Below are 11,680 nucleotides of genomic sequence, written 5' to 3'. Positions count from 1 at the left end.
CCCTGCGCCCCGTGCGAGCGCGCCCGGCCCGGGCCCCGGGCTCAGCCGCCCGGGAGGCCCAAGCCGCGCGCAAACTTTTGCTCCAGTGCCCGGCGTTCCTCCTCGGCATGTGAAGCCCCTCGGCGCCCGCGCAGTCGCCAGGGTGAGGACCGAGGCCCCGCCTAGAGGGCGGGGGACTGGGGAGGCGGCTGGCTTTAAATGGGGGCCGTCCGGCGGCTAGCGATCAGATTCTGCCTCGGGCGGGGGCAGCGAGCGAGGACTTCTCTTCCCCGCGCCGAGGATCGGTGGGGGCCGCCACCAGGCAAGGTGGCGTGAGGCACTGGAGGGGTGCGGGCGGAGATGGAGAAGCGGGGGAAGCTCCCGCCCTGAGGCGGGAGGCCGGGGCTCGGCGGAGCGCGCGAGGTCTAGCGGGGAGCGCACAGAGGTGCCTCTGTTGCAGTGTGCGCAGTGAGGGCTGGAGGGGCAGACAGGGTGCCCGCGGCGTGTGATTTCACGGTGCCGTACATGCGGGGGTCAGCGAGTGTGCGGGCAGGAGTCGGTGGGTGTGAGCGGCAGATTCTGTGGGTGTGCACCACAGGGTGAGCGGCGCCCGCCGGGTTTGAAGTGTGCTCACAGTGGGAGAGAGTTGTGCACGACTGTTTCTGGGGAGGTGCACGGGGTTCGGGAAGAGCACTTGGCTGTTTCTGGAGGTGTGCCTGGGGCCAAGGTACGCACGCAGGATTTGGGGGGTGTGCGCCACGACGGAGTGTGAGTTCCGGAATGCCGGCCTCCGTGAGTGTGCACCAAGGGTCGGCGAGGGTGCAAGCTGGAGTGAAGGGCCAGGCTTGGGTCACGAGGGTGCCCCAGGGTGAGGGGAGTGCCCACTGCGTTCGGACTGCTGCGGGTGCGGGTGCGCCACCATGATGGTGCCCGTGGAGCCCGGCTGACTCGAGCTTTGCTCCTCTGACAGTTCGCCCCGGGAGCGGGAGCCGCGGGCCGAGATGCTCCTCCGGGATCTGGTGCTGCGCCGAGGTTGCTGCTGGCCGTCACTGCTGCTGCACTGCGCGCTCCACCCGCTCTGGGGCTTCGTGCAGGTGAGCGGCGGCGCGGGCTGCGCGCCCAGGACGACTTCCTGGGCAGGACGGGGTAGCGGGTGGTTGTCCCTTCACTCCCACGACCCTGGCTTTCTGCAGTTGCCCGTCCGATTGGTCCTGGGAAGAGTTTAGGGAAAGAAAAGATGCTCCGGCTCCCGGTACTCTGGCCGTGCAAAGATAAGAAACTCCTGAAGGAGACTTCAGTCCTGGCCTGCTGAGTGAGGCCCGCAGGACAGCGCCTTGGAACAAACAGGTCACAGGGAATGCCTTCTGGATGATAATATTGCATTGCAGAAATGCAGAGAAATAAACCTGAGAGCTTTGGCAAACTTAGAAAAAATGATCCCAAGAATATACCTTCTTGATTTCCTAGCCTTCTTAAACTGGACTTCAACACAGAAGCGACTGTGCTTCTTGCAGACAGTGGAGCTGAGGATGGGGGGCAGATTTTGCAAAGTGGCTATTGATGGGGGAATGTAGGAAGGTGTTGTCCATCTCTAAGGATTGCCGGAGGATGGAATCCTCACCCTGGGCCCACCATGCCTCCTGGACAGAGACCAAATGAGCCACTAACTCCAGTGACCTGTGTTAGGGTCAGAGAGATGGGTAGATGGGATGGTCCCTGGTGCTTCCCAGAACACACAGTCAGTGGTCCATTGGAATGGTGAAGAGGTGAAATTTGTTGCCAGCTCCCTGGGTTGGGAAGGTCCCCTGGAGGCGGGCTTGGCAACCCCCTCCAGTATTGTTGCCTGGAGAATCCCATGGACAGAGGAGCCTGGCAGGCTGCGGTCCTTGGGGTTGCAAAGAGTTGGACACGACCAAAGCGACTTAGCACATACGCACAGTGAATTTTGAGCTCCAGCTCTGCCTCTTACCAGCTGGGAAACTTTAGGCAGTGTGCTTAACCTCTCTGGACCTTAGTTTCTACTTCCTCACTGTGCAATTATAAGTACCTGATGAGATAAAGATCGTTTAGCTCGGTGCCTCAACCATACTAAACACTGAATGGACATTGTTTCTGCAATTATTGATGTTAGGAAGTCACGAATAGTAACATCGCTCATCTGTCTGGCTAGCCAGGTACTCTTGTTGATCGCTACATAGTCCCAGCAACACTTTTGAATTGTTAGAGGTTCCGCAGGGTCTGGAGGACATTTTTACCATTTCAGACACTGAAATGCCCACTCTGGGATATTTGCAGCTTCATGTTCTCCTGGTGGCATTTGGGGGGCTGGGGACTATTCAAGATAGTTGCCCTGAGTAGGAGGTGACAGTTCAGAGAAGAAGGGATGGGGCAACACTGCTTGCCAGGCCACCAAGTTTCATGAGCTGTCCCAAGCGACAGGGCCCCGCTGAGAATGAACTTGGTGATGGCAGCCCTAGTGACCACTGGGAGATAACCAGGGCCCATAATGCTGGAACCAGCTATCTAGGTGGAGAGCTTGAGAAAGTGTGTCTGCTTGAGAGGGGAAAGGGGATGTATACACTCCCCTTTCGCCAGTACTAGCCGCATCCTCTGCTCTCTTCTCTGGCTTGCGTCTGTCTCACTCACAATTGTTTTCCTTTAGGAATTGACAGCTTTGTTTAATGTGTGAAACGGCAGCTATTAAACTCAGCTGTGCCTTCTCGGGATTCAGAATTTTGTCACTTCTAAACATTTGAGCGGTTTGGGACCAGTTCTTCTCATTCAACTTTTAGCTGAACCTCAGATGTTCAGCTCACTTCCTTTTTATATTCATTTGTTTAGTTTGCCCTCTTCTGGGAGACTTTTCCAGCTAGTATGGAGAGCAACATGGTGACGTTGTTAATCTCCAAGAACTGGAATTTTGCTGTGGGAGCTAGCAGGATAGAGACTGGAGACCTGCCACCTCCCCACACACCCCCCACCAAGAGAAATAATACTGTAAAGTAGCTCCTTTTGTAAGCAGTGTCCTTCAGCCAGGCAGTACTTCCACCAGCAAATGTGTGTGTGTGTGTGTGTTTCAGATGTCCTTACTCAATATAAATCAATTTTTGTGAAAATCAATTAGAAAGAAACCCTCCAGACAAGTAGAATGGATAAAATCTTGGCTGGAGGCGCTGGAAAAATAATCTACAAATGATAAGGGCTGAGAAGCCAAGGGGAAAGGGGGCTTTGGAATGAATCAATCTGGTTTTTGAGCAACAGAACTGAATTCAGGAGAAGAGAGGGGAGAAAAGTTGAAGTGCACAAAGCCATGTGTTTCCCTTTAAGTGGAGAGATTATCATGTGTGACGTCACAGGAGTTTCTTGAATAGAAAAAAATCTGTCTATGCTTTTATGAGCTTTTTGCTGGAGGAGTTGTAAACATCTGGCAGTGTGAGCCAGCACAACCAAGTCCTGTAATTAACAGGATGGTTGATGAAGCAGAGCTCTGTGTGGCCCCTCCAAGCACCAGATTCCAACCTTGAGATCAGCCCCGGAGCCTCTGGCTGCTTCCTGGATGAAAAGAAACTTAATCATTAAAGTCAGATGACATTAAATAGCCGCAAGGATGGTGGGGGCACTGTTAAGCCTTTTCTCTCTTTTTTCCTTCATGTGTCTGGAATTGAGATTCTGAGCTTCTGTTATTTAGGGTTCTTCTAAGTTCACTTCCAGATGAGTCTTTTTTTTCTGCAAGTGAAGAGGATGACAGGCTGGCGAATTTATTAGGTGTGACAGGAGTGTGTCTCGTCAAGTTACTGTGGTGCTGGCCTGTCTCGATAAAAGATGTCAGGAGCCATCATCTTTGTGGGCGCCCTCCGAAAGCAGTCGTCAGAGAGTCAGGCTCAGATACGGGCCTATGGGTCTCTGAGCGACAACAAGGAACCATCCCGGACCCAAGCAATTGCCAAGCCCCTGCCCCTGTGGACAGTCATTACAGCTTCACTTATTTAGTCAGCTGCATTTATCCGGCACCTACTCTTTGCCAGGCCCCGTGTTAAGGGCAAGGGAAATGTACTGCTCCCTGCCTTCATGGCACTGACAGTCTAGCACTGGAGAGATTGTTAAACAAGTCATGGTAGGCAAGTACGCTTGGTAGGAGCAAATAGCTTAGAGATGGGAGCTGGTAGAAGATCCAGAGAAAATGTAGGTACAGTGCTTTAGCCGAGACAGGAACAAGAAGTCAGGAGTCAGGATGCAACTGTGAGTTGAGTGAAGTGTCCAGACTGGAGGGAACAGCCCCCCCGGTGGGAGGAGAGGGCAGGGCACTGGAAGAACCCTGGGGAGGGGTTCCCCAGGTGAGACCTCTGTTATAAGCCACTAACGTCGTGTCTTACAGTTTGGGCTTGATCCTGAAGACTCTGGGGGCCAGGGAAAGTTTTTCTCAGAAATAGATGACACAGTCTTAAATTAGCATTTTAGAAATCTCCAACCAGCTTCAACAGAAGATTAGGATTCAGGGAAGGATTGAGGCAAGGGGTGATGAGAGTCAGGTTGCCAGATTTAGCAAATAAAAATACAAGCTGGGGACTTCTGTTGTGAACCAGTGGTTAAGACTTTGCCTTCCAATGCAGGGGGTGTGGTTTTAGTTCTTGGTCGGAGAGTTAAGATCCTACATGCCTGGTGGCCAAAAAATCAACACGTGAAAGAAAGGCGATATTGTAACAAGTTCAATACAGGCTTTAAAAAAGGTCCACATCAAAAAATCTTTAAAAAGAATATAGACTGTCCAGTTAAATTTTCAGATAGACAATGGATTATTCTTGAACATAGGTACACTCCATACAATCTTTGGAACATATTTATACTTAAAAGTGTTTATTATTTACCTAAAACTTTACAGGGTGTCCTATAGTTTGCCAGGCAGCCCTGGAGAGAGGCGAGGGAGCTGTGAAGACATGGTGGTGCCTTGGTTTAGGGCTGTGGCTGTGGAGTGAGAAGTGGATGGATTCAGGGACTCCTGAGGAGGCCAGGTGTGGGAACTGGCTGCCATGAGCCCCATGTTCCCCAGACCACTGTGCCGGGGACCAAATGCAGGTGACTGCGGGACCTCTTGGGGCCTCTCTGGACCTCAGGATTCTGGCCTCAGGAGAACACTGCAGAGTGGGGAAAGGAAGGCAGGTGATGGTAAAACTGGAATAAAAAGCGGCCACAGGAAAGGTGGGTCATTGTCCTTCTCTGGGCCTCTGCTCCTTCTTGGTCAAGTCCAGCTAAGAGCAGGTGACTTCAGGGGCAAGTTTACTCTCCTGTGAGACTTCCCAGGATGTAACCCAACCAGGCCAGGGATTGAGACAAGCGTGTGGTATTGAGGATTCCTCTTTACTGGTCTAAATAAAACACTGCCAATCCGCGGAACTAGTGGTCCTGGAGCTGGGGTCCAGGGTAGGTTCCATGTTTCTCCACTGCCGGGCAGACCTTCCACAGCACACGTTTGCACTGGTCACCAGCTGAGTGTCGGGCCCGGTGCAGCTCTGGTCCATCACTTAGCCTTGCCCAGCCTGTCGTCCTATAGGTATGGATGATACCAGCTCCATCTCGCGATTATTCTCGTTGTGCAATCAGCGCATGTGTCCCATGACTGACACACAGTAGGGCTCAGGAAATCATGTTCCATCAGGACTCATAAAGCACAGACCCACCTGCCTTTCTGTTCCAAGATGCTCACAACTTAGTGTGTGTGTGTCTGGTTGGGGGGGCGTGGTGCAAAGACAGACATTACGTAACAGGGGGAAAGTGCCCCAGAGAAGAGGTTTATGAAGTGAAGGGGCAGCACTGGGTAGCTGGGTCTAATTTTGGGGGCTGTGGGCTTCAGGATGGCTTGCCCGGGAAGACCGTGTAAGAGCTGGGCCTGAAGGATGTACAGATGTGGATGCAGGGCCTGTGTTACCAGCTGTCAGTCAAGGGAGGTTCAGCAGCCACAGGCTTGTACTGGTCCAAACCAGTGAGGGACCCAAGTGGGCCCCTGCCTCCGGGAGGATAGCCCACCCAGGCTGGGTAATAGGGTGGTGGCAATATTAGTGTGTGCTTATGGTTGGTTAGGCAGTTGTGCTCCCTCCCTTTTCAGTGGGACCATGATACCAGAGACCAGATGTTTAAGATGTAGGGTGTGACTTTCCTTCCCCGCCCCCTTCCGCCTCGAAACTCGGTCTCTGCTTGTAATTTCATCACATGAAGCCCTCTGATCCATCTGTGCCCTCGTAGCCTCTCACAAAAATAGGTCACTGGGTTGGGCCAGGTTAAACAAATGTGCTCATCGTGAACCTTCTCGTGTGAACTGCACCTTCGAGAATGCAGAAGTGTTTGCTTTGGCAACGGCATTGCTTGATGTTCACACACTTGGTGGAGTTCAGTGTAGAAGTGATCTCAGAGGCCAGCGGTTGGGAGAAGGGAGCTTCCAAGCAGGCCCCAGGGTCTTGGAAGGTCGGAATCCAGAGAACAGTCTCCGTGATGGGTGATGAGAGGGCTGACCACTGCTCTGGGGGAGAAGCCAGTGGTTTGGCTGTGACGTCTAAGGAGCTCATCATCTCCATAAGACAACCGAGAAAAGGCTCACCATCTGAGGATATGTTCTTGCAAGATAAGATGGCCTTCCAGGGTTTGAAATGCAGTCAGTGGTCCTTTAAAACACTAAAAGGTTGTGAGCAGGAGCTTCGTGGCCTTGTAGATATTCAGTCAGGGCTGTACATCAGTCCACCTCCTGGTGCCATTACCCATCCTGTTCACTTCTGCCGTGTGTCAAGGGAGCAGCCGAGCCCTGCTGGCTGTCTCTGCCAGCTGGGACACGTGCAGCAGAGGGTCTACACTGGCCTCCAAAGACAGGTCTACACTGGCCTTCAAAGGCAGGCCTACCCTGGCCGGTTGCAGAGAAACTGAGGTCGTGGGTTTCTACTCATGGGAGATGACAGCCAGAGAAATGAACTGTGGCCCTCCCTGAGGTAGCAGGTGACCACCAACCCCTTCCTTCATGTCTTTAAATCAGTTATTCTCCGGGACAGTCAGAAAATGCTAGGCTCAAAGATGTATGGCTGTCTGCCATGAGGGATGCTGGGAGTGGGTCTAAACCAGCCATTCTCTCACTGGCTACACATTGGAAGTTTAACCCAGGATGCTTCAACAAAACTCGCATGCCCAGCTCCACCTGGAGAAATTCTGATTCGACTGGCATGAGAGAGGCTCAGGCGTGAGTATCTTTTCAAGATGCCTGGGGAGTCTAACGAGCAAGCAGGGCTGGCATCCCCTAGGTGAACACCCACCCACTTTTGCTCCCCTTTGTAGCTTACGTATGGGGAGACTGGGACTGAAGTCGAAAGAACACCAACCCAGGATTCAAGAAGTGTGGATTCTGGTGAATTTCAGGCATTTGCTTAGGTGATATGATGGCGAGAGGAAAAAGGCCTGACTCCTGACCCCAGAGACCTTAGAGTCCAGTAAACAGGAGAATGAATTGGGTAAACACTCCAATGTGGATTTCTGTCCCGTAGAGTGAAATCCAGTACCAGGAGGGCTTGTAATGGCCAGGGCGGTCAGAGATGCTTCCCTGAGGAGGTGATAGCTGAGCTGAATAAGAGGTAAAGCAGGGGGAAAGGTGTGGGAGAAAATTCCAGGCCATTGGAGCAGCCAGTGCAAAAGGCGGGAGCACAGTCAGGAGCCAAGGACCGGAAAGAGGGCTTTGAGAGCAGAGCAGAGGGCCAGAGCATGAAGGGAGGGCTGCCCTCCCGCTCAGGGCCCTGTGGCCACGGGATCCCCTGAGCTGTGGACAGGCATTCAGGGCCGGTGGGGGCTGAGTGCAGGCAGTTTGATCAGGTGTGTTTCCCACAAGACCAGTCGGGGGCCTCGTGGATAACACTGGGGATGTTGCTCCGGTCCCCTTAGTCACACAGCCACCAAAGAAGAAGCCTGGCTGGGTAAGAGGCCTCCTTCAAGATGAGGGGACCTTGGCCCAGAGTGGACACAGGAAGGCCATCAAGAGCTGTGGCCAGAGAGGAGGCCAGGGCTTGAGGAAGACTGGAGAAGCGGGCAGTGGGTCAGGTTACTGAGCAGGTGGAATCAGTGTTCTGGTCTGGGTGTGAGAGCCTCAGGCGGCCACTTCTCCTGCCTGGGCCTCAGTTTCGTTTGTTTGATAGGTAGATTCTAGTTCACCTTAGAGCACCCGTTTGCCTCTCACGGGTACCCAAACCTATTGCCCCGGTCCCATGGCTGGTTCCTGGAAGGGCTAGAAATGAAACCTTGCTCTCCAGTCCTCCCAGGCCAGCCTCCCATAAAGTGGTTTCCTTTGAGCCAACCCAACTTCTGTCCTTCCTGCCGAGGCCGGGGGTGGTGAGGTGTGTTGCGGGGAGTGGTGGGGAGGGAGCATCTGGGCTCCCAGTTGCCTCATTGGCTTCTCTTGGGCACCTGTGCCCATTTCTGCAGGTGACGCACGGTGAGCCCCAGAAGTCCTGCTCCAAGGTGACCGACAGCTGTCAACACAGATCGGCCAGTCGCCGGCCCCCGCCCCGCTGCCACCACCACCCCGCCCCCACCACCTCCCAGACTCCTCTCCGCCCCAGGTAAGCACAGGCTCGCTCCGTGTTTCCGGTTTCTCTCTGTGTTTTCCGGGGCCCAGGAAGAACCCCTGAGGAGAGCAGAGGACAGCCCTGCTTTCTTTGTAATTTTCCACTGGCCGAGCAGGAGGGAAGCCAAGGCCCAACTTTTCCCTGCAGTCTGCAAAACGCCTTTCCCACAGCGTGCTCCTGTGAGATGGAGAAGGATGTTTCTCCATCGGGTAATCAGATAAAAGTCAATCTCCATTTGATGAGTGACTCTGCCTGGATTGTTCCGAAGGCCAGACCTTGAAGAGGGGTCAGCCACGGACGCTGGCCTGAAATCCCCCTCCCGTGAGCACGGTTGCGTTTTCTGATTTTCATTCACGTGTAAGACAGCAATTAGTATAGAACCCAAGTGGAGGCTCTGGGAACAAAGTTACACAGATACCTCCCAGCTATTTGCAGTCTATTCTGCTAACCTCCCCCCTCCACCGCAACCCCTACTTGTTTGCCTGGATTTCATCTCTGAACAATTTGATTGTAAACAAAGGAGGGCTTCTTTAGCCAGAAAGAGCCTCAGTCCTGACCGGCAGGGGTTAAGTTCCATGTCTACAATTGCCAGTTGATAAGGTCTCTAACAAGAGATTCTGTATTTTGATTGGATCACCCAAGTTGCGGCCTGTAGAATGCGTGAGCTCATGCGTGGATCCACCTCATTAAACATATCTCTGTTGAGTTATTTGGGGCATATCTGAAATAACCTTGATGAGGTTTGTTCTCTGGTAAGCCCTGTTTCCAGGCTCTCAGTGTCCAGGCCGGGATGCAGTGTGCTGGGGGACCTTTGGCAGTTCATGCATATTTCTGCATTTTGTCTATAGGTTCTCCCCACCCCCAAAAAAGTGAAAGTGCTCGTATCTCAGTTGTATCCAACTCTTTGTGACCCATGGACTGCAGCCCGCCAGGCTCCTCTGTCCATGGAATTCTCCAGGCAAGAATCCTAGAGTGGGTTGCCATTCCCTTCCCCAGGGATCGAACCCATGTCTCTCGAATTAGAGGCAGATTCTGAGCCGCCAGGGAAGCCCTAGGGTCCCTACCTGTGTCCAGTCTTCCCTGACACTTGTGGCTCAGTGCTTTTCAGAGAGTGGCCCTCAACATCACCTGAAGCATTCGTTTTAAAGTGGAGCTTTACAGGCTCACTGTAACCCACCGAGTCAGAGCCTTTGGGGTGGGGCTGCGGAGTTGGCATCCTGACAAGTTCTGAGGGGATTCAGATGCACGTTAGAGTCAAGAGCCTCAGCCTACCAGGCCCTCTGCTGCGGTACCATGCAGGATCCCACTATCCCAAGATGCTCACCTTTCTCCTCTCTCCTGAAGGAAAGCTGTGGGGCCCGGCCTCAGGCCCCTGCCCCTCACTCCCTTCCCTGCCTTAGAATTCCTTCTCCCTCCACTATTCAGACTCCAGGTCTGCGCTGCCTCCAGGCATGTTGGTACCTGATGCATCCACATCCCCCAATTAGAGTCTGTTCAGTTCATCTTGTGCTAACTGAGCCTCTAGTGCCAGACACAGACCTGAAAGGCCATTCTGGTTTCTGGGATCTCTTGGCCTCAAGTAACCCACACAAAGTCACCTGAGGGGGCACAGAAATTGCTCTCTAGGTCCACTGAAAATCCTGGAGTAGTTGGACCAAACTCCAACCACAGGAAACAGTGACACTGACTTGGGTCTTCATAGTAAGTGGAATTGTTCCAGGTCCATGAGGAGGTTATGGGGAAAGGGCATCTGGGCAGGAGGAACGGCAAGAGCAAAGTCTTAGAGGTATGACTCTGCAAGTCATCTCAGGAGGCCCAAGCCCCTCCGAGGGTTTGAAGGAATGTCAAGGGGTGGACAGTGAAGGGCCTTGTGTGCCTGGCTGAGTAGGTTACATTTCATCCTTTTCACCATTGTTTGCCAAACATTCACCGTATCCAAATGCCTCCTGTGGTTTGCCTTATTTCTTTTTTTTTTTTTACTTTAAACAGACTCACTTTTGTGTTTATACAAATTAGTCTCCAAAGGAAACTTTCTGTAACTATTCTCAGTGCAAAACCGGAATCACTTACATAAATAGAAGGTGACTGTAAAAACAAAGGCGATGGACACAAACCAGCGTTTTAACTTTCCGGCCTGTCATGGAAGGGTCTGAGCTTGAGGCCTTCTCTCTTTCTGCTAAAAAGGGAGCGCAGTAGGTTGGAGAGACCTGTCAGGGCCACACGTGCCCCGTGCAGAGATGTTCTCTAGAAAGAAACCAGAAGGTTTGCAAGAGAATCAAAAGGAGCTTAAGTTTCTTGTTCTATTACCATGTGTCTGGGTGCCGGCTCTATGTGCTGTCTAAGACCGGCTCACTTACCTACAGGGACATTCACTTCCTCCTTTAGGAAACCCTGCTCTGGGTAGCCACGAACCCATGGAGGTATTAAGCAAATAAGTGACATGCTGTCTGCTTCAGAAAGTCAACTTTCCTGACAACATAGCGGGTGGATTGGGGTCAGCTGCCTGACTGGGGTCAAGTGGGGACCCTTGAGATACTCCAGGCCCCAGATCACCTACGAAGGCCTGAAGCCAGGCGGGGGGCTGTAGAGAAGTGGGCAGGAGTGCCAAGTATGAGTGCCAGATGCCTCATGTAAGCTTGGGGCCTGAGGACACTTCTGGGTGAGAGGACAGCAGGAGTTGTTTGATTCTGTGATGCAACTTTTTCAGTTAGGAGTGGCAGAAACCCATCTTGAAGTGGCGTGAGTGATGTGAAAGCTAGAGAGAGATGTTTGGTTTTTGGCTCATGTATTGGAATATTCCAGCAACAGGTCTTATATGATGAACTGGGTTTCTGTCTCCATCTCTCTCTTCTGATTTCTCCTGGGTCTCCTTTTCTCTCAAGCTGGCCCAGTCCCTGTGGCTCCAGTTTCCAGGATTCCATCAGCCTTACAGTTAGTCATCTCTTCACTCAGAGAGCTTCTGTTTCTCAATCATTCACCTAAGGTGAAAGTCACCCCGAGGCTGACTTTCATTGGACCAGCTTGAGTCACATGTCCACCCTTGGACCAATCATGGTAGCCTGTGAGATGGAATGTGCTGATTGGCCGGGCCTGGGCCATGTGACCACCCTGGA

The 11,680-nt window shown here is 52.7% G+C and overlaps 1 protein-coding gene across 1 annotated transcript; it reads left to right on the top strand.

Annotated features, from left to right (window-relative positions):
- LOC104985830 (proline-rich membrane anchor 1-like) lies at window positions 1–9,453 on the top strand. Its single transcript, XM_010836219.1, has 3 exons — window positions 1–142; window positions 950–1,073; window positions 8,425–9,453. The coding sequence occupies exons 2-3, from the start codon at window positions 981–983 to the stop codon at window positions 8,563–8,565; spliced, it is 234 nt and encodes a 77-aa protein (XP_010834521.1). The 5' UTR covers window positions 1–142; window positions 950–980; the 3' UTR covers window positions 8,566–9,453.
- The last annotated feature ends 2,227 nt before the right edge of the window (window positions 9,454–11,680 follow it).

The sequence above is a fragment of the Bison bison genome, unplaced genomic scaffold, assembly GCF_000754665.1.
Source record: "Bison bison bison isolate TAMUID 2011002044 unplaced genomic scaffold, Bison_UMD1.0 scf7180017864061, whole genome shotgun sequence".
In the NCBI taxonomy this organism is placed as follows: Eukaryota; Metazoa; Chordata; class Mammalia; order Artiodactyla; family Bovidae; genus Bison; species Bison bison.
This window is presented reverse-complemented; position numbering and strand designations above follow the sequence as displayed.

Coding starts and splice junctions, on each gene's coding strand:
- LOC104985830 (XM_010836219.1), top strand. CDS start 981: ATGCTCCTCCGGGATCTGGTGCTGCGCCGAGGTTGCTGCTGGCCGTCA. Junction 1,074..8,424: donor CGCTCTGGGGCTTCGTGCAG/GTGAGCGGCGGC, acceptor CCATTTCTGCAG/GTGACGCACGGTGAGCCCCA.